The sequence below is a fragment of the Centruroides sculpturatus genome, unplaced genomic scaffold, assembly GCF_000671375.1.
Source record: "Centruroides sculpturatus isolate CEXI.00-Female unplaced genomic scaffold, Cexi_2.0 scaffold1099, whole genome shotgun sequence".
Lineage (NCBI taxonomy): Eukaryota > Metazoa > Arthropoda > Arachnida > Scorpiones > Buthidae > Centruroides > Centruroides sculpturatus.
This window is the reverse complement of record NW_019385307.1, coordinates 70353-93116: the sequence shown is the minus strand read 5'-3', so window position 1 is coordinate 93116 and position 22764 is coordinate 70353. Positions and strand designations below refer to the sequence as shown.

Sequence of the window (22764 nt, the reverse complement as noted above, 5' to 3'; positions counted from 1 at the left end):
AAACCATGTTGTGTTTATATTGTTGTTTCCAACACACAATGCAGTGTAATTTAGCAATCACTTGGCTTCCTTTCATCTTTATTTCAGTTGAGACATTAAGAAAAACACAACAACTCTGTTTATCAAAGTGGATAATGACAACTTGTCCAACATAATGTCAGATACTTGATTTTTTTCAGAAACTTCACAATGATGGAATAGTCAAATACTAGTGCATTGCTTTCATCTGTCCCACATGCTCATTTTGAGCAATCAATGTGTAGAACACAAAGGAGTTGCATTTTCCCCACTGGCATGGGTGCACTTACCTCAATGATCAAAATTTTGCAGGGTAAATGCATCTCAACCCATCATGATGAAATACTTTGAAATTAAGAGTATTTCACCTCACTTTGCAATATTCACCTAAATATTGCATTTTAAAATTATAAATACCGGATTTTAAATACAACAATTACTGTACCTGAATCCATCAGAGAAAAAGACCAAATATATCCAAATTTTTCTGACCACTGTTGCAACTACAGAAGAAACCAACCATCTTAAGCCAGTTTAATCCACACAACATTAATATAGTTATTAATTTTTATAGAAAATAGTGGCCAGACTGCTTACTTTTTCACCAAATTGTGTTGTATTGATTATTAATAGCATCCAAGTTCTAACCCAAAATTAATCAGACAGTTAATAATTTCTTAATAATGCTCAAGTTCTCATTGCTGTGCATTAAGGGTTAACTTGATTGAAATAATTATTTTATATTGCAAAAATAAATGACACTCCATATTAATTTAATTAATGGTTACTTCAATTTATATAAATTAATGCACAATTTAAACAATTAAATGAATGAGCGAGTAAATATTTAAAAAGTGTTGCTATTTAAATAATTTTAATTAATTTAATTTTAGCAATTAATTAATTAACAGAATGTGGAAGGCAGAATATCATTAATATGTATCTTGTTCCAAGTAGCCTTTAATATTAAATTGCATTTAACAAGTTAATTGACAAAAATTAAATTTTTGAATTAAACATTTTCAAGTTTTATTAAGTTTGTGAAAATATAATTATTTTTAATTGAGTTATGATAAATAATACATCAAGAAATTTGTAAAGTGATTGTAATGAGTGTTAAAATTGTTTTTCAGTTTTGACTTCTGCACTTCGGATGAAGATAATTCTCCAGTTGAGAATCTTGGACAAGTGTTATTCGGAGAAAGAATTAGACCGTCACCCTACAAGGTAGATTTGTTCACAATAGTTTTGCATCATTCTAATTAAAATAAATTGCAAATTAAATAATAGACAGCTTCTGTTTGATGTAAAATTTAAAATGAATTGAGATTTAAAAATCTGAGTTTTGCTATTAGTAAAGAATTTAATAAACAGAAATCATCATTATTATTATTATTACTATAATTAATTTTGCAAATGTTTAAAAGTTTTCAGTAAAAAATTTTATAAAATGTCTGTAAACAAATTTTCTGTGTGTTTTAAACAGATTAGTTTTCTGAAAAATGAAAACTGTGTTTCTTTGTGCAATAAAACATATCAAATGAACAAGCAAAGTGATGTCGACAAGTTGAATGAATTGAAAAAGGGAATGTCAAAAAATTATCATCACCACTGGTAAGTATTTGTCAATTAGTGAAATTATAATATATTTAAGAAATAAACCATTTTTAGATTATAGTTATATAGAAAGAGTTACCAATATGCTGCAGTCGAATATGAATATTCATCTGCCATGATGTATATATCACATTGCAAATTATCATAATTTTTTCTGCATTATGTTACTGTGTACAATCATAAACAAAATATTTTTTGTTCCAAATTTATTTAATGGGAATTTATGAATTACTTGTTGTTTATTGACATTTCTTGCTACTGGGATTGATTTCCACAACAGTATTTTTCTTGTTGATTTAGTTTTTGGATTTGATTCAAATAATGTGTGACAATGGTTGGATAGCCAAGGCAGTCAAAGCATCGGCCTATTGTTCTCGGATACTCAAGATCAAATTTGGGTTGGCAACTCCAGTAGTTTTTTGTGAATGGTATGTCCTGAATATGCTACGTTTGTCTTTCGTTGTTTGGTTGACATGTCATGGAAAAAAGTGGCCTGTGGAGTAGGTGAAAAAGCCAAAAATGTGCAATGAAATATAAGGACATGTCTGTGGTCCAATTGAAGTTGATGTCATTCTGCAAATTTAGATGCATTTCTTTTAAATATAGTTTTAACATATTGTGCTATTTGCCATTAATAGAAATTAATATTTTGATTTCTTAAGCTAATAAATACTTAAATATATTACAGTAATGTCCAGTGAATACAAAATTATCCGTTTCTTATAACAAACCCTTAGATAAAAGCAACATAGCAACAACAATAATATGTAAAACTTAAAACAATGAGAACATGCATAAAAAATACAAAAGAAGTAAGTGGAAAATAATCTTCTCAATGAAATATCAATTTTTTTAATAGGAGGAATTTATTAATTATGTTTGAAAAGATAGTATAGACCAATTTGATTTTTCTGACTAATTGGGTAATCAGGTTGATCAAGAAATGTTACCTATTTAGAGAACAAATAATCTGTTGCATGCTTCCAGTTAAAAGGAGACCAGATAGGAATATAAATTTTTCTTGATGTACTACAAATGGGAAAGTGATCAATAGAAAGTTCAATGCAGATCGAGATGGAATTGGATTTGAGCCCAAGAACTATATATATAATTACCAAGACATCACAAGAAAATATCAGTTTCAAGGAAGAATTAAAGTGGAAAAATTGACAATTACTTAAAATTAAAAAAAAAATAATTTTCAGTGATTTAAACAAATTGTTTGGCATCATCTAAAGATGAGAATGAGGTGAGCAACTTCCAGGTAATATTAGATACATTAAAATTGCCACAAAGTAAAATTTTTAAACTAGCCAAAAGGAGACAAGACATTAAAAATAGAAACCCTTAGGATGGAGCATAAAAAGATATTAAAACAAGATTTAACTGTGTTAATTTAATGGTAACAATTGAGTCTTGATATTCAAATGGTTTGCATGCATTTAGATTTATTGGGTATATGAGGGAAATGTCTCCTTTTGATTTGAGTGAATTAATGAGAGGGAGGTAAATCTGTTAGTATTCAGAAAGTTGCATATATCAAAAGAGTTAGCCAACTCTCAGTTATAAAGATTGTTATATAGGTGTTGATTATGTTATAAAGATTTGAAAAATTTTTTACACACCAAGAGCTTTGGTTCTTAAAAGATTTGACATTCTGCATATAAATCTTGAAATTACAGTTAGTTGCTGTCCTGGGGTAATACCAACGCCACCTAGATAATCAGGCCTGAGTGTTCATGGGATAACTGTTGTCCGCCATTACAGTAGTAGTCATATGGTGTTAAGTTAGGTGCTTATACTTACAATCGTAATTAAATTGAAATATTGGGTAATTTGGCAGGTAATTTTCTTAGAATATTTGGGTTTGTTGTTTGTTTAATGTGCTACGGAAGCATTTTATAAATATTAGGGATTTGTAGGGATTTTATAAATATTAGAAATTGTTATAAGGTCGTGAAAAATGCCGTACAGGTGCTGTGTAACAGGTTGTAAAGGCAACTATCCGACTGGACCAAAAGTTCAAGTATTTTCATTTCCAAAGGAAGCTGAATTGGCAGAAAAATGGAAACGAGCCATTCCTAGAGACAACTTAATTGTCAGCAAAACAACAAAGGTAAGTGAATTAATGTTAAACATAAACTGAATTCGTAGTGACTCAAATAACATAAAAATAACCACTGCTAATAATCATACATTATGGAAAAGCTTTGAAGAGTAATTTTTGAATATTGAATATTTAATTAATAGAAATATATTATTAATAACGATATTTGTTTTAATAACGTATGAGTTTTTGTTAATGTTGGGATTTGTAGGGATTTTATAAATATTAGAAGTATTAAAGTATACTATTAAAGTATAAATGTACAGATTTATACTTTAATCTGTATCATAAACAGGGTTGTTAATCTGTCTCTAAACAAATTTATTATTAAATATATATAGTCTACTTCATTTTATAATCAACCAAAGTTATTTTATATGATTTATTCTTTTAAATTTTTTGCTGTTTGTTTTTTTGGCATTTTCAAGCAGGAAAACATAATATATAGGCCTACATTTTTAAGTAACAATTATCATTATTTCTAAGATTTTTTTTAATGTATGCATCTTGAATTTATCTCAAATATTGCTAGAGAAGTTATGAGGCACTAAGAATATGAGAAGCAAATATAAATGTTTTCTACACTTTTAACATCTATTATCTCATATTTTTTTATTAGTATAATATAATGCTTTAGTAATTATTAAAGCAATACACAATTAAAATATTGTTTTAACTATTTTTTGTGTATTTTAATACAGGTGTGTGAGCAACATTTTCATCCATCTGAAATTGTAAGGACATCAACAGATAGTTCAAGAAATAAAGGATGCCCTCGTACCCTGGTACGACCATCTTTACTACCAACAGCAGTTCCATCTATTTTTCCAAACTGCCCAAAATACTTGAGCAAATCAACAACTTACAGAGAGAGTCCTCAAGTAAAGAGACAAAAGTTGGAAGAAGAAAATCTTCAGAAAGCATTACAAGACAGTTTGAAAGAAAGAGAAAATTACATGGAAGCTAGAAAATTATCATCATTAAGTGATTTACAACAGAAATTATCAATGTTGAAGCTTTCCAATTTCTGGAATGTTATTACAAGTCTTGATTCAATAATGTTCTTGAATATTGACAAAAAATCTGCACCAGTAATAACATATTCTGTTGTTGTCAATGAACATCTTGATTTATTGGTGTTTTTATATAGCCATCATATAAAAGATATGGGCAAGGACAGTAAATTTGTAACTAAGATATCAAATGTAACTGAACTTGTTGATTTATTGGAATTAATTGAAAAGACAGTCACAGAAATTAAGAATCCAAATAATGTTGAAGTGATTTTAAATTTTGTAGTAAATGTTTTAAAGTCTTTAGATCTATCTGAATTTGAGAAAAGGAAGAATGTCAACTTTATCATTGAACAAATGTCATTAATAATTTCTAAAAAAATTGTATACAGTCCTTCATTTATGATATTCTCATGTTTGCTCCATTCTATTTCACCATGTGCTTACAAATTTATCAGACAGGCTGGATTTTTTATCAGTCCTCATCCATGTACAATCAGAAAAGTTTGTTCTAATTTACATTTGGGGCCCCAAAAAGAGCAATGTGAAGACAACTTTTTATCATATGTGAACAGAAAATATACATTTTTACAACCTCATGAGTATTATATTAATCTGTTGATAGATGAAATACACTTAAAAGAGTATTTTGATTACAAAAATGGAAATTTGGTTGGCATGTCAAATAATAATACATTGGTTACTGCAAATGCAGCTCAAGTCTTCATGATAGCTAGTATATTAAGTAATTTCAAAGATGTTGCTCACATTTTAGGAGTCAATAAAGTGACGGGTAATTGTTTGCATCAGTGGATCAGAAAAATTATTCTAGGACTGGAAGAAATAGGATTTAAAGTTGTTTCTGTCATTTCAGATAATAATGCTATTAATAGAAAAGCCATGTCTTTATTTGCTGATCCTCCAGATGTTACTTTTATGTATAAACACCCTAAAGATATGACTAGAACTTTATTCTATGTTATTGATCCAGTGCATATAATGAAATGTATATGGCATAACTGGTTGAAGCAAAGAGAGCAGACCTCCATGGTTTATCCGACATTTGAGGGAGATGATAATGTCATTCATTATGCTTGTTTTGATACTTTATTAAAAATGTATGATCTCGAACATGATAAATTGGCAAAGTATTGCCATGGTCTTTCATTAAAGGCTTTGCGTCCCAATGCTTTTGAAAAACAAAACGTGAAACTGGTATTGCAAATTTTCAATGATCTCACTTCAGAGTCTCTTCTAACTCTAGGCCCTAATCATTTGCTTCCCCACTATAGAGAAACAGCTGTTTACATCAACATCTTCGTAAAATGGTGGAAAATTGTTAATGTTAAAACACCTGGCAAAGGAAATAGGTTAAATGATGATTTCATGTGTCCCATAACAGATTATGCAGACGACATCAAAATTGTATATCTTAAAGAAATGTTACAATGGCTAGAAAAATGGAAGAAAATGAATATAAGTTATCCAAAAGGCTCATTGACGAAAGAAACCCATTTGGCTCTAACACAAACTACAGAAGCACTTATACATTTGTCCAAATATTGTTTAAGTGAGATGAATTGTTCATACTTTTTACCTGGCAAGTTTCAAACTGACCTCCTAGAAGATCGGTTTGGACAGTACAGACAATTAAGTGGTGGCCAATATAATATCAGTATTAGACAAGTGTATGAAGTTGAGAAGAAACTTCGTTTACAATCCGTGATCAGATTAAACTTAAAGTCAGATGTTTTTGGTGCAATAAGCTTCAGTGAAATAAAAGATGTCTTCTCCGAGCCTCCACAAATTCTCAAGGACATAGTGGTACCTCCCTTATTTAATGAAATTTATGTAACTTTGGCAGAAATTGAAAATTACAATGAAGATTTGCCTATTTTGACATACATTGCAGGGTACTGTTGCTATTCCGTACTGAAAAAGTTAAAATGTGAATTTTGTAAAGATATGTTGGTGTTAAGCGAGGTTTTGGAAGATGAAGAATTGTATTCCTTAATAACAAATGTTAGTCGAGGTAAACTCCTCTTTCCTCAGTCTCATGTCATCAGTGTTGTTGTTGTTACATATTTAATTATGAAAAAAATTTGTGAAAAATTTGAATCAGATTTTCTCAAAGTACAGAACCAGAGAGAGTTAGTTACATGTCTCACTTTAAATTCAATTGTCTCCAGTGAATTACTTTGGGAAGGATCCTGTTGTGAAAATTTTCATTTTCCTGAAGATATTTGTAAGAAAATAGTATGGATTTCAACAAACATCTTTTTAAATAATTACTGTAGAAAGAAAAATCAGACCATTACCAAAGATGCAGTACCTAGGAAGAAAAAGATTTTTAGTAAATCCAATTAAAGTTAGTAAAATAAAAGCATTCTATCAAANGTAGGTGCTGGAAGATAAAGTGAATTGTTCGTGTAAGTCGACGGAAATTCAAAGAGAAAGTAAGGATTTTTATATTGTGTGAGTATATGAAATATTTTAAAATCAGAGTAATCTCTTACAATTAAAACTTCGTATTGTTGTAAGTGAAATCAAAATTGTTAAATGAAGGGTGTCTTATTCGGTGGATTAAAAAAACAAAATTAGATCTTCGGGCAAAGCTTATATTCTTTATCAGTTATTTAGAAATTAATACTTAATAAACGAAGATGAGCCAAATTCTAACGATCAAAGAAATAATGCTTCAGCGTTGCACTATTCTGCATACAATAAACATAAATTACTGATGAACACATACAAATTTTTCCATACTAAACGATACTTGTTTAGTCGAATCTGAGCAATCGTTTTTTTATAATAAACGGCAGTTGTTGATAATATACATATAGACACCGACAGTTATTTAGTATTTCCGAGTACCACGTATGGTATTTGGCTTTGAGTAGCCTCTTTCTTCTCTAAAGAAAAAAGATAATCAAATTCACATAAGATAGTGTTGGTGTACAATTTCGTAACATCTGCAAATGGGTCAATTAGAAAAGATAAAATATCTATTCTATTAAGCAGTCTCTCCAGTTTAATATCCCTTTTAGTATAGTTTTTGAAAGATATTTTTCAAAAAGGTAAGGGTTTGTTTAACAAAACGTTTTGGAGAGAAATCTAGGCCCAATTCAGATCTAATTGCGTAATGGTGGGATCGATCTCTCGAGGCCAGAAAGGCGACAGAAGAACATCAACTTTATCGAGTCGATGATGATCTCAAAACAGAAAGGCTCCAGAGGGGGAGACAGGATATAATTAAGTTGTAAAAATCATTGAGAAGTTCGAGTTCAAAGTTTTTATTTTGAAAGCATCCTAGAACATTTCAACTTTGAAATTACTACAAACAAAACGGGTCCTAGCAAAACGAAACTTCTCTATCCAAGAGGGTCTATTACCAGTAGATAAATATATCTCACTGGAAAATGATGAGAAAATGGGAGAGATTCAACACGAAATACTTGACCTCAGGTGCTAAATTTTGAGAGAACAGTAAACTTTTAGTACCAAAGCCATAAGAATTCCAAAAAATGTATGGTGTCTAAATGATATTCTAAACTAGCGTAAGCTAAAACATGAAGTTGAGATATACTCAGCGCTTGCTTAATATTGTCGCATGCTTAAGAAAAAGTTTCGACTCTCAATATACTTTTTATTTAAGAAGAAATATGCCAATAATAAGTTATTCTAACGAGTAAAAACTTTTACCATTTGTTAGCTTTTATATTGGCAGCTAGCAGTTAGCCGTTTAAGTCGGTGCCATGTTTGTGGTACCCAGTAAACATACGTGTATTGTGTATAGGGGCGGATCTACGTCGGGATTAATAGGGCTTAAGCCCTGGGTCCTTTGTGTCAAGGATCTACAAAAATTGAATTATTATCATAAATTTTTAATACTTTTTCATTCTAATATATTTCATGTGCAGGTATAGGGGCTTTATAATAGTCCATACTTTTTCATTCACATCATATGACGTTTCTGCCTATTTTTTAGTGCTGGAGATGGGCCTATTATTCTTATAAGTTTTAGCATGCCAAAAAATTTTAGTCAGGAATTACCCCTGGGAAATACCAACAATATTTTGCCCTCATAAATTAATTGCGTCCAATTCCTTACACAATAAGTTTACTATACATTCCTGGTTCATTAAACGACATTAAATAGCTCCTTTTGGAAGCATTGACCTGTATATTGTATGCGAAGGAGTGTCGCCAACATCATCCAAATGAAATTAATTGTGTTGTTTTAACTTATTAAACGCAAAAACAATTTAGAAAGGGCGTTGTTCAGTTTTTTTACTAAGGACAAAGTTAATTGTTTAGTCAATTCCAAATTAGCCAAGTTATCTTCGATACACTTCAACTGCAGCACTAACTGTGATTCTAAACACTGTCGTAAGGATAACATTCCTTCTTTATCAATGTTCGAAGTAGATTGCCCCTTAAAGTAATGCTCTATCTTTGAACATTTAGCTTCCGGAGCACTTGGAAAACGATTATGCTTATTTTCTTTCCGATCATCTTGGCTCTGCATCTTGGAAATTATTCTGGGGGAGTTGGAGGAAATACATCCAAAAATATAGGCTTATAATAACACAAGACAAAACACGATAGGATAGCTAGACGTAATAAATTAATTTAAATAGCATATCCGTATAGTTCTCAGTTAATTCGTATCGGATCCCTAACCGAGAGACAGTTTACAATCAGATGCGAAGTTGATAAATACCTTAGAATTTTCAGAGTTGAACTTTATCCTAGGGACTTCAAGAGGGGTAATGGATGGCGTTGGAGATGTTCCAAAGATTTTATAGATTTGCAAAGCGTTTGTAATGTGTCTCTAGATGGGGGATAGCTTTTGCAGCTAAGTAGATGTAAATCCGGGAATAATTTGTCCGATGTCCCAAATAGTGGAACTGCAGAACTATCCAAGAGGGTCGAAATTGGTGACTAACGAGATAGCGAACCTTAACTGACCAACTAACTCGAGACTGCAAACTGTCTTTGTTGTCATCGATTTTTCTTTTATTCGGGGGGGTCCTCCCTTTTTCTTGCATCTTTGGTAATGTTAAGTTCTACGTTCAATAGAGAAATTTTGGTCGTTAGGCTCATCTGAATGTGTCACCTTTGAAAGTATATGAATCCGGGGAAAGGTACAATCACATCCTTCAATCATCATTAAAAATGTGGTATTCTGTGTACGTTGTAGCTCCAACAAATAAGTCAAAATTTGTGTACATGCTATTCAAAGGATGCGAAAAAGGACTTCACAAAAAATTTAGTTATCAAAATTGTTCGCTACACATTACATGGCTCTGTGAGCAAAAATGTGAAACGATTTACATTTAAAATGAAGATACGTGTTCCACAAATTTCAGAAAAAAAATCAAAATGGCAGCAGTCTGTCACTATACCATAACGTAAGTTGCATCTACTTTCAAATTCACTTTTATACACAAAAATCCACATTTTACAATATAAAATTACAGTATTGAATATGGGAATTATTATCTGTTTATTTTGAAAAATAACTCTTAATGTAGGGAATTGTCAACATGATAAATTGTACGTTGAAACATGTAAATTACTATCAGTATGTGTAGTTATTAACTGTAATTTAAGGAAAAATCGCAATATAAATGAATAGCACTAAAATGCACTGTTTCCTTTGTAGGTATTGGTAGACAGAGATAGTACAATGACCTACAAATGTGAAATTTGTGATAAATCGTTTACTAGAAAACAGGGTTTATCATATCATATCAAAACCCACACAGGAGAGAAACCCTACAAATGTGAAACATGTGATAAATGTTTTGCTTCGAAGAGCAATTTGAATTCTCATCTCAGAATCCACAAAGGAGAAAAACCCTACAAATGCCAAACATGTGATAAATGTTTTGCTTCGAAGAGCAATTTNGACCAACTTTCACCACTGTATTGCTTAATATCATTTATAGCAAATATAATGTCTCTATAATTAAGATATACATATATATGAACAGCTTATCTGTAAAAATTTCTTGTGTGCATTTATGAAGTCTACCATTATTTGGTATTGTACTGTAGAAGAGTTACAACTTTGATTTTTATTCTCCATGTGAATAATTTATCTGTAAAAAGTTTCTTGCATGTGCTCGTGAAGTATACCATTATTTGGTATTGTGCTGTAGAAGTTTTGCAACTTTGATTTTTATTCTCCATGTTAAGGAAATTATATTTATAAAAATAATAGATGAAACTCCACTTAAGGTTACTTGTTGTGACTCCATGTGGTGCTAATATCACATGATCAAAATGGGAAGAAATGATCCTCATTGCCAATTGGTGATGCATGTGTGATGATGTAATTTATATGTTTTTCTCAAAGTGAATGACTGTGTACAAACACAACGAGAACAGTAAAGGTGTAGTTGTAGGGTCACTCTTGAAAATTTAAATATCTCCATTTATTTCACTAGTTTAAATTTTTTTTACTACTTCAAATTATTTATTGCCAGAGTTGCATGTTGAGCAATTATGCATCACCTGACATGCAACTCTGCATGGCTACTCTCCACACACCATTAAAGGCCTTATATGTTGTCTTTACTCCACCACTTCTGTCAGGCCAAACTTTCACACCCAGGACACAGTTTACAAGACCATCACATATAACAGAAGACTAGCCATCCTGTAGAAAGAAATATCCATGAACAATAATTTTTGTTTAGCCTTCCCTCAATTTTTACTCTCCTCTGCAATGCTAAAGACTGTCCCATGATATATCTTCAACCAGGCATCTACATTATCTCTGTTACTGATCATAGATCCAACTGCAGTTTTGAATACATAGGTGCTACAATGCACCTGTTTAACATCTGCCCCAAAGAACACCAAATTCCATCTTGAAAGGATTGGCCAACACTGAGCTATCTTTGCCTCATACCCTGACATTGGTATAGATTTTGCCCGTGTATGCCTCATATGTAGCTTTTTCCAGCAACCCTTTCTCAAACATCTAGAGCAAGTTGAAATTTATATGGCTGCTTGCAAAAATACCACTATTAACTTTTGTGATGTAGACTTTTTCCCCACAGTGTGGAAGTTCTTTCTTTGAACTGTAAACTTACTCTCCTCTCTCCTTCTTAGGTCACCCCTCTTTTTACACATATACAGCAATCACCCATTGTTTCGACAGCTGTGAGATTAGTAAGCCCAAGGATGCCCTTTCAACATGGGCGAAAACATTAGCACTTCCCAATTTTTTGCTGATTATTTGGTTTTTTGTGGCTTTGTATTATTACTGTTAGTTATTCATTTCTTCTTTTGAATGTTTTTGACCACTTGAGGAGGTTGCCTCACCTGTTGAGTCAGTGCCTGCCAATAAAGTAAAAATTTGATTGATGTAATTTAATTTTATAATTGTAATCTATGATTAAGTATAATGTTATAATTATTCATTACTGATTGAAGTCTACATAAGNATCAAAACCCACACAGGAGAGAAACCCTACAAATGTGAAACATGTGATAAATGTTTTGCTTCGAAGAGCAATTTGAATTCTCATCTCAGAATCCACAAAGGAGAAAAACCCTACAAATGCCAAACATGTGATAAATGTTTTGCTTCGAAGAGCAATTTCAATCGTCATATTAGAATTCACACAGGAGAAAAACCCTACGAGTGCAGAATATGCAATAAACGTTTCAGGTTCAAATGCTCTTTAACTTATCATCAAAATCTCTACACTGGAAGAACAATCTACAAATGCAAAATATGTAATATATGTTTTCCTGAAGAATGGGTATTAGATTGTCATTGCAGAAGACATTTGAGGCAGAAACTACACCAGTGTGAAACACCCCATCAAAATTTCCTTTCTGGAATGGAAACGAGTAACAATACAACGGGTTATTCAAATGTAATTTCCAGCGATTATTCCAGCGATCGTCGTTACGAACAACAAAATCATTTCATTCAGCATCTTTCCACTCATTCTGAATACAGACCATTGATTTGTCTTGTGTGTCATAGTCAATTTCAAACGAAAGCAAACCTGGATGCTCATCGTGCAATGCACGATCTATACCCATTTAATTGCATTATATGTTATCAAGTGTTCTGTAGTCATAAGGCTTTAGAAGAACACAAAACAATGCNGGGAATGTCAAAAAATTATCATCACCACTGGATAATGGATAATATGCCCATAACTTGGTGCTATCTGGTAGAAGGAGGACAAAAGTTTTGTTCTGCGGGTTTTCCCATGGGTTGCTACGTCAATTCAGTAGGAACGCCTAAAGATGCGTGTCTTTTATATGTAGGTTTAACCTAATTTGCCATTAATGGAAAATAGTATATATCTATTTCTTAATCTGATAAATACTAAATATGTTTCAGTCTTCATACGTCGATAAAGATACATATTATATATTCAATCATGTGAACATCGACATAACTTTTCATAGCGGAGAAGAGGAATCGTGGGGTGGAAGTTTTGGTGAAAAAGGCGGCAGAATTATTGGAGTCAGAATAAATCCGAGAAGGTTAGTATTTAAAAATAAGTTTTTGTTTGTTGTAAAAGTTTGAAAGATTACTTTTTTCCACTTCAGCATTAAGGATCCTAGTAATGGTTGTAGCGAAGACGCACCTCCAATGGCCATTCCAGGAAAAATAGATAAAAATGCCGAAATTAAAATTCATTATACATATTCGGTGACCTTCAAGGTTTGTAGCCATCTATATTAATTTTTATTTACTACAGAATATGAATTTGTGATTATTACTTTTTGTTATTACACAACGTTACGATAACTCTAAATAATAAACAGGAGGAAATAATCTAACAAGTAAGTTGAACCCCCGTGCTTCCCTGCCGGTATCGAGTTGTTATGACTACTCTTGTAAGCTCTACTTTCGAGAGCACAGGCCTGATTATCTAGGTGGCGTTGGTAATACTGAGCAGTATTGTTAAGCAAAATGACTATATTGTGATGTCATTTGACAATCAACAGGAAATGTGATGCTGAACCTTGTGGCATTTTTGTCACAAACAACACTTTCATTGACAATGCATGTTTACTGAAAGTTTGGTATAAGCTACCTCTGAGATGACTAATGAATATATACTTAAATTCCTATTTTATTGAAACATGGGCAAGATTTTACTTTCATTTTAAACTATAGTGTTTAATATCATCTATAGCAAANTATTACACAACGTTACGATAACTCTAAATAATAAACAGGAGGAAATAATCTAACAAGTAAGTTGAACCCCCGTGCTTCCCTGCCGGTATCGAGTTGTTATGACTACTCTTGTAAGCTCTACTTTCGAGAGCACAGGCCTGATTATCTAGGTGGCGTTGCTGTAATTAATTAATAAAGAAGCTTTGTTACAAGAAAGTAAAATGATGACAGTCATCTTTGAATAGCAAATGACAGAACTTTTGATTTACCTTTTGAATTGTTGAATGCAAAGTCTGACTTATATTTGACCTTCAACATTATGTCGTTGAAAATACAAGGAAACTGTCAGAGTGTCTTCTGATAAATTTTGATAAAATTTAGATAATAACTACAATTAAAATATGCAAACTCTATTTTAAATTTGTAGCATTTACTAAAAGTGTTAATCAGAGTTATTAACAATCAAACGTTGCACTACTTTATAGTAGTTTGACACAATTATGCAAATTTTTAGAAGTGAAAGGTCNTTTCCACTTCAGCATTAAGGATCCTAGTAATGGTTGTAGCGAAGACGCACCTCCAATGGCCATTCCAGGAAAAATAGATAAAAATGCCGAAATTAAAATTCATTATACATATTCGGTGACCTTCAAGGTTTGTAGCCATCTATATTAATTTTTATTTACTACAGAATTTGAATTTGAGCTTATCATTTGAAAGTTAATGTCAAATTTTTATTTATAATTTTTAGAAAGATAATTCTGTTAAATGGTCTTCTCGATGGGATTACATTCTGGAATCTATGCCTCATACAAATATTCAGTGGTTCAGGTAAATATTTAATGATTGATATTTGTATAATATTTTACATTAAAAAAAATATTTGAAGATATTCTATTTTATTATTATTAGTTTATCTGTTTCATAAATTAAGAAGAATAAATAAATAAGATCAAAACAGTCAACCTAATTACTTTTCCAGCAGTTGAGTGTTTGATTTACAAACATTTTCAATTAGTAGGATGAAAAAATTTTAGTTGGTTGATCTAGAGTATTAGTTGGCTACTAACAAACTTCCTTAGGAACATCAGTTAATGGCATAAAACTGTACTTATACTTTTATAACATTCAGTTGCATACTAGTTTGTTATGCAATTGAGTGTTATATTAAATAAATAATAATTGTAAAAATTATTTATTTTCTTTCATTTAATGGGCTAGCTAATCAGACTTGGGGATAAGAACACTCATACACTCACTCACTCACAAACACACACACACACTGTCTGTGTGTGTAATAAACCTCTATTTTTATAACTTGGTTCCTAAGGTTGTATTTTCATAGACCCAAGTTAGATTTCTCATATTTTCATTGATCATCTCAATGTAAATATGGCATTTTATACAAACATAATGAAATATTTAATTTATGCCAGTCATAAAATGAAGTTGTAAAACTTAATTTTGTGACTCATAAACTACTATGTTTTACTATACATGGGATATTCAAAACTTTTCTGGAAAGTGGTTATTTGTAAACAGAATGCTATATTTATAATTAACTGATATGAGTGTAATATATGGAGACTTGTTTTATTGTGTATTAACATCTAGCCACATCAGTTTTTTTAAATTCCAAAATTGAAAAAAAAGACATTAAAGGCATTTGCTGGCAGTCAATACATCAAGCAAAACATTTTTGTAATACAGTAGCTAGAATGAAAGTATCAGTTTCTGTTGATGGACTTAGAAAGGTAGTGACATTGTATGGAAAAATGTTTTAACTTAAATGGAACATAGGTTGAAAAATGAAGCACTAAATTCAATTTTCTGTCTTTTTATTTACTCTTTCCTGGAACTTTTTGAACACTCCTTGTATATGTATACACTTGCATATCTCAAAAGAGTGTAGTAAAAATTATTGTAAAAATAATTAACATAACTTAGAATATTATAAACAGATTTTTCTGTTTATAATATTTTTCTGTAAAAAACTAAGGTTTTTTATAAGGTTTTTCTGTAAAAAACAGATTTTTTTTACAGAAAATAAAATTATTTTTTAAAATCAAAATTGCGCTTAATGTTCATAAATTTAAAATATTTCATTTTATTTTGTATTTTTAAGTATGCAAAAACACTATGTCTGTATTTGTTTATTAATTCTGTATTAAAGTAATATAAATATTGAATTATTTCATTTTAACAATGTACAGTTTATACAAAGTTTGTTTTACCATTAAATTATTTTGGAAGAAGTAAAATTTAATTAATAGTAGCAATATTGATGCAATTTCTAGAAGTTTTTGGCATTTAAGTAAAAATTTGCATTGACAGAAAAACAATATAGTCAGACATGTCTATAACAGAATTCCAAGGAACTGAGCAAGTCTTCCATAGAAGACTGGTTTCCACTATATACAGGTATCCTTTGATTAATGCAATTAATTAATCCCTCAATGCTACTGTGTATATCAAAACTACATTAATCAAATACAGTGGTATGTTGATACTCAACTGTGAACAATCATCACCCACTAGAACAAATTTTTGATTAATAACAAGTACTTTTATTTTAACTTTAGTGTTTTTGTACATGAAAAAGTTTTCTATGATAAAAATGAGTGACTCATTTAAAAATAAAATGAAACCTTAGAGCTGCCTCCTTACCTTACTCAAACAAAATTATACAAGATCCAGCTTGGGTTTTTTTTCCACTTAATGCATGTGGAACACAATCAAAAAATTTGATTGTGGAACACAAACCATTATCATGTTTTATGATCATTTTAAATGGATGAAATGTTTCAACAATGTGTGTCAGTGACACAGAAAAATTTGTTGCAAGTTTACAAGTTATTATTCATTGATTTTTAACAATTTCTTCTTGCAGTTTCTCTTAATTAACAGCTTTTGGATGGCCTGTACATTTTATATTGTTTAGTTCAAAATTTCCTGATTGAAACTTTCAAAACTATGTTTGACACATTCAAAGTTTAGGAGCATTTTTCTCATACACACTGAGTATTTTTTGCTGTTTTTGTAGCAATATATTCTTTACAGAACTTAAAAAGCATAATATGCCTGACATGCATTTTATTTGCAAACATTTTGACTTGATTTTATTTAATGAAAATGTGATGTAAAAAGTTTAAAATAGGCTTCTAAACAAAGAATACATTTCACATTAGCAGTAATGTGCTAAACTTAGATTTGTGATTTAATTATAACAATTGCAAAGTAAAGACAGCTGTTTAAATTACACAAAAACTTTCCATTGAGCATGGAACAGGATTCAGGATTTTCCATTATGTGGCCTGATTTTCCTTTGTGTTTTTGCATTAGACAGGTTCTGCTATATACAGGTTAATTTACATTGCTTTTTGCAGAAAATTCAAGGACCAAAGAGGTCTTCTATTAATATTTTCACCACATACAGGATTCATTACAGATAGGTTTGACTGTATTATTCTGTTAATGCATAAGCCTTATAAATTTTTATTTATTAATTGTAGTTTTCTAAAACAACTGCTACATATTTGTTGAAGCTTTAGTAAATGCACAAATTTATTATAAATCTGACTACTTACTAATATAATTTTTTGTATGTCTCTAGTATTTTGAACTCTCTAGTAATTGTACTTTTCCTCACCGGAATGGTAGCCATGATTCTGTTACGAACACTGCACAAAGACATTGCCAGATACAATCAGATTGACTCTGGTGACGATGCTCAAGAAGAATTTGGCTGGAAACTCGTCCATGGTGATGTGTTTCGCCCACCCAGAAAAGGAATGCTTTTGGCTTTGTTTCTCGGAAGTGGCGTACAAGTGTTTTTCATGACTCTCATTACTCTATTTTTTGCCTGTCTTGGNTCTTTAACTAGGACGATGCTCAAGAAGAATTTGGCTGGAAACTCGTCCATGGTGATGTGTTTCGCCCACCCAGAAAAGGAATGCTTTTGGCTTTGTTTCTCGGAAGTGGCGTACAAGTGTTTTTCATGACTCTCATTACTCTATGTAAGTGTAATATAATGTTAATCTTTGTCAATTTGAATGAAGAGAGATATTATAGCATAATTGCCATATATATGTGAACCTTATATTAAAGCTTACATGAGCCCAAAATTAGAATATTTTTATTATATGACATCACAAATGAAATTAATATTTTCCTTTGTAATAAAATAAATACTTTATGTTGCACTGCTGCAGTAGAAATGTGATGAAATTTGTTCTGAACACAAATTGACATATGAGAAAACTTGATTATTTATAGTTAGTTATCAAATAAATAATACTAGCTGTATGTGTCCAGAGTTTCTTGGGCATTTGAGAGAGTGTGATAAAAGCAATAGTCTTAGTAACTAAAACATACATTTATTGACTGGTATATTGCAGTATTCACAATAATGAAACTACAAAACACTAAAAAATTGCTTGGACTAAAGTTAATGGGAGTGAGACTCTGACATATTTGTTCTGTAGACATAACATTGGCAAAGGTACAATGCAATTTGCCATGCCTGAACCATTGCACCTTTCTCAAATCCTGTAGATGATGCTTCTGAAGAGAGATAAGAACTTTAATGTGATATCCAAACTGTATTTCCTAGCCATTTACTCCAAGTCAGATGAACTGAAACCCTCTTGTAATTAATGTATAGATTCTTACAACATTGGAGATGCAAGTTATAAATAAATTTATGTAGATAATGATTGCATCTTAAAATCTAGAAGAAAAATTCAGAAAATTCAGAAACAGTTTTCTGTAAAAACTACACACACAGTTAAATATTGACTATTTAAAATTCAAAGAATCATTATATATTTTTAAACTAATTTTTAGCTATTTTTAAAAATTACTTTAAAAGTAACTAGTATTAATCTCATTAATAATTAAATTCTTAAATTTTTATTATTTATTAGGCATTGTATTATCATCATATTGTTGCAAATGATTATTTTTGTTTTCATCACTTAATAAAACAATGATTTTTATCGTAGAAATAAAGGCACATATACCATCAATATTTTGTGTATGTTCTCTAAACAATTGTTAAAATCAGGATAAAAACAAACAAATAATTTTATTTAAAAAAATTATAAAATTTAAATGGATTATAACCGATTGGAGTTAGAACTATTACATATGGAATGATGCATCCACTTCTAACTTGAACATCAAACTAAATCACCTTTGTTTATGTAAGTTTCTGATGGTGTTATTGTTAACACTTAAGTGTTAGTAGTTTTAAAAACAAATTATATTTTAATACATAGGCTGTTTTTCTTTTCTTTTTTTTTCAAGCTCTGATAGTCCATAAAAAGAAAACAAGTGTAAATAACAAAATGAATTTATTCCAAAAGTTAAGTACAAAATGGTTAGTTTTTGGAAGTCTCTTGGTGCTAAATTGGGACTGTATGCTGAGTGTTTAAAGGTGGTGAAGACTTCCACCCAGCTTGGAACCTTTTAATGTGTGAAGACTTTCACGTCTTTCTTGAACTGAAAACATGGCTAGCAGGGCAGAGGTTTGAGACTAATGATGATCTTCAAAACAACGTTGCTGCCAGTGAATTGAGATGGCCTTAACATTTTATGACAAGGGGATGGAAAAGCTCATCCACAAATATGACAAATGCCACAATTGTCATGGTGATTATGTCAAAAAGTAACCATTTTGTACCTAACATTTGGTAATTAATTCATTTTATTGTTCCTTAATGTTTGGTAGTAAATTCACTTTGTTATTTGTACTTGTCTTTGTTTTATGGACCATTGGAGGTTGAAAAAAAAAACAGCCCTTGTACATCAGTCATGTAGTAATTACTAATTTAAAATATTCATATTGAATATGTTGACTATTTTATCACATTTTCATGTTTTTGTTTGTTCCAAAATGTGAAAACTTGACTGTGGGTAATTATTCTGGTCGATTCGTTCATTTTAATCAAGAAAGATTATTAACCTATCTGACGTTGAAATTTTTATCTGGTGACTGTACCGCCATGTTGAATTTTTGTCGATGCTAAGCCTAATTTTTTTTTTTAAATAATCGTGTTTACTGTGTCATTAAAAATTATTTTTTATGTAGTACATAAAAAATAAATATATTGAAAAATATAGAAACAAAAAAATTTATATTTCAAAAGTTTGTTTTAATATAAAAATTGTGACGCATAGCGACATCTAGTATCAAAAACGTTCTGATGTTGACACGAAATTATTCGGGATTGCCCACGCAGGTCAATGAGGTCAACACAAATATTTTCGGGAACAACGCAAGACAGGTTAAGAATGCACAACTCCCATAAATGAGGTCGAACTTTTTATCACAGATCTTGATAATTGTGGCAAAAGCAGATTTCCTCATTAACTTAAATTTTCAGGAGGTTATTTAAATGTTATAACAGTCTTTCTAATTACAGGTACTGTACCTTTCTGGTATATAAAATCTATTTTCATTTTGTACTTAGCTTTTAGTTAAATAAATCACAGAATGAATTCTTATTAATACAACATTGATGATAACATTGGCTTTTTATTCTAAGAGCTTCTTGCTGATATCATTTTAAAAATAATAGGTTATAAAAATATCTGAGGACTTCTGAAACAATGCTGCTGTTATCTCCACACTTATTGATTTTTCTTTTAATGTTAAAAAGTTCTATTTTGTAATTGTTAACTTACATAACATTAAGTTTCGGAATTAATTGAAAATGCTTTATAATAATGTGAAAAAATAATTATAAAATTTTTTATTTTATTAAATTTATCGAACGTGAAATTATGTTAGTAATCAAAATATTTAATATAGTTTTTGCCTGTCTTGGATTTCTCTCCCCTGCTAACAGAGGTGCACTTATGACTTGTGCCATTGTTTTGTACGTCTGTCTGGGAACGCCAGCGGGATACGTTTCTGCTCGAATCTATAAAGGATTTGGCGGAGAAAAGTGGAAATCAAATGTTCTGTTAACTGCTCTATTTTGTCCCGGGTAAGTAGCATCTCATCTTCTTTTGTCAGGCACCAGTTTTCTGTACTCTGATGGCAACAAGAACCTTTCGTGATTCTTTTATTAGTTGCTTACTCAAATTGTTTGAAGTAAACATATTTATTCTTTTATAACAGAATCGTGTTTTCGTTATTCTTTGTGATGAATCTTCTTCTCTGGGCCAAAGACAGTTCGGCGGCTATTCCCTTTACCACTCTGTTGGCTCTCTTGGCACTGTGGTTTGGTATCTCGTTGCCGTTGACGTTTGTCGGTGCATATTTTGGATTTAAGAAGAGAGTGAGTACATACCGAATTACAAAACAAATAAATTTAATCTTTTACATTCTAACACGAGTTTGGTTTTATTTAGACAATAGAACATCCGGTAAGAACCAATCAGATTCCTAGACAGATTCCAGAACAATCCATTTATACACAACCCATTCCCGGCATTATTATGGGGGGTATTTTACCATTCGGATGCATTTTTATTCAGTTGTTCTTTATTTTGAATAGTATATGGTAAGTAAGATTAATAGTTTACGTAATTAAAACTTATAATAGTTAATGTCTCGCCGCCCTCATTTTGCATTACGAATCTTTAACATCCCGCAGGTCGAGTCAGACGTACTACATGTTTGGCTTTCTGTTTCTGGTTTTCATCATCCTCATCATCACCTGTTCCGAAACAACCATTTTGCTTTGTTATTTTCATCTGTGCGCCGAGGTAGGTCGAGACTCTCTCGGGACCGAGAGGTGGCAGGGAAAAAAATTAACTATCTGATTTTCAGGATTACCACTGGTGGTGGCGTTCATTCTTGACAAGTGGATTCACCGCATTCTATCTGTTCATTTACTGCATTCACTACTTTGTATCAAAGTTAAACATCACGGGCATCACTTCGACATTCTTGTATTTCGGCTACACTTCGATCATGGTGTTTCTGTTTTTCCTCTTGACCGGTAAGACAAACGTTTTTGGTTTTTAAAGTATTAATAATTAAATATTAGGACTCGCAACTCACCGCACGGTTTCTCGGCAGGTACCGTCGGATTCATCGCCTGTTTTTGGTTCGTAAGAAAGATCTACAGTGTAGTCAAAGTAGACTGACGGGATACTATTTGGTACTACGGATATGGTACAAGACTCACCGAGCGGCCAGCCGGATCTCGAGTACCATACACTTATGTAAAAATTTGATATCGTAAAGAAATTCGAGATAAGTATGTAAATTTTGTTAGAAATCAAAGACTAAATCGATTCATAATACTTTTGCTACGGTAACATTCTACATTTAAACAGTATCCTCTAATCAAAATTTAAAGTTTTCCGCCGCTCCGGGAGACCGCGCCAGCCAAGGCACGGACGCCGCATCTCATCTCGATCCATTTACAAAAAATATTTATTTTGTCCCGTCGGATTCTTCCCAAACACTTTAGTTCTGTCTCATAAATTTGATTCACTGCAAATTTTATTATTCTAAGCAATTGTTTGTGATATATCAATTTTGCCAATTAACAAGATAATATAATTGTCATGAGTTTTGCATGGATTTGTGGCACAAGAATGAAAATTTCTATATTAAACTGTAAACATGTTTCAAAGGAAAAATCTTTTTTGATTTAATATGCCTTTAGTGGTTTCTTTTTTGGGGGCGCAATTACACACGGATGCAAAATCGGGAAGGAGCGCCAGCAAACTAAAAAGTTTGGGGCTCGAATTTCGAAATTTCTCGTCCTTTTAACGATCCCAAATACTTGATTATAATTTTGTGTAATTCGATTATTTTATTTATTTGTTAATTTTTTTTAAAGATTTGCATTGTCGATTCTAATAAAAGGAAAAACCGACTT

At 31.2% G+C, this 22764-nt stretch overlaps 1 protein-coding gene across 2 annotated transcripts; it reads left to right on the top strand.

Annotated features, from left to right (window-relative positions):
* Positions 1-1153: 1153 nt before the first annotated feature.
* LOC111637452 (transmembrane 9 superfamily member 2-like) lies at positions 1154-22537 on the top strand. 2 transcript variants are annotated; one of them, XM_023382941.1, is made up of 13 exons: positions 1154-1245; positions 1505-1632; positions 12923-13052; positions 13133-13278; positions 13345-13459; positions 14673-14752; positions 17535-17776; positions 20736-20913; positions 21048-21207; positions 21281-21432; positions 21526-21637; positions 21702-21873; positions 21954-22537. In XM_023382941.1, the coding sequence occupies exons 2-13, from the start codon at positions 1559-1561 to the stop codon at positions 22019-22021; spliced, it is 1629 nt and encodes a 542-aa protein (XP_023238709.1). In that variant the 5' UTR covers positions 1154-1245; positions 1505-1558; the 3' UTR covers positions 22022-22537. The 2 variants fall into 2 exon arrangements, with proteins under 2 accessions (XP_023238709.1, XP_023238710.1); XM_023382942.1 differs by lacking the exon at positions 1154-1245 and adding an exon at positions 17845-17937 and having other exon boundaries at positions 1503-1616; positions 12906-13052; positions 17535-17683.
* Positions 22538-22764: the final 227 nt, after the last annotated feature.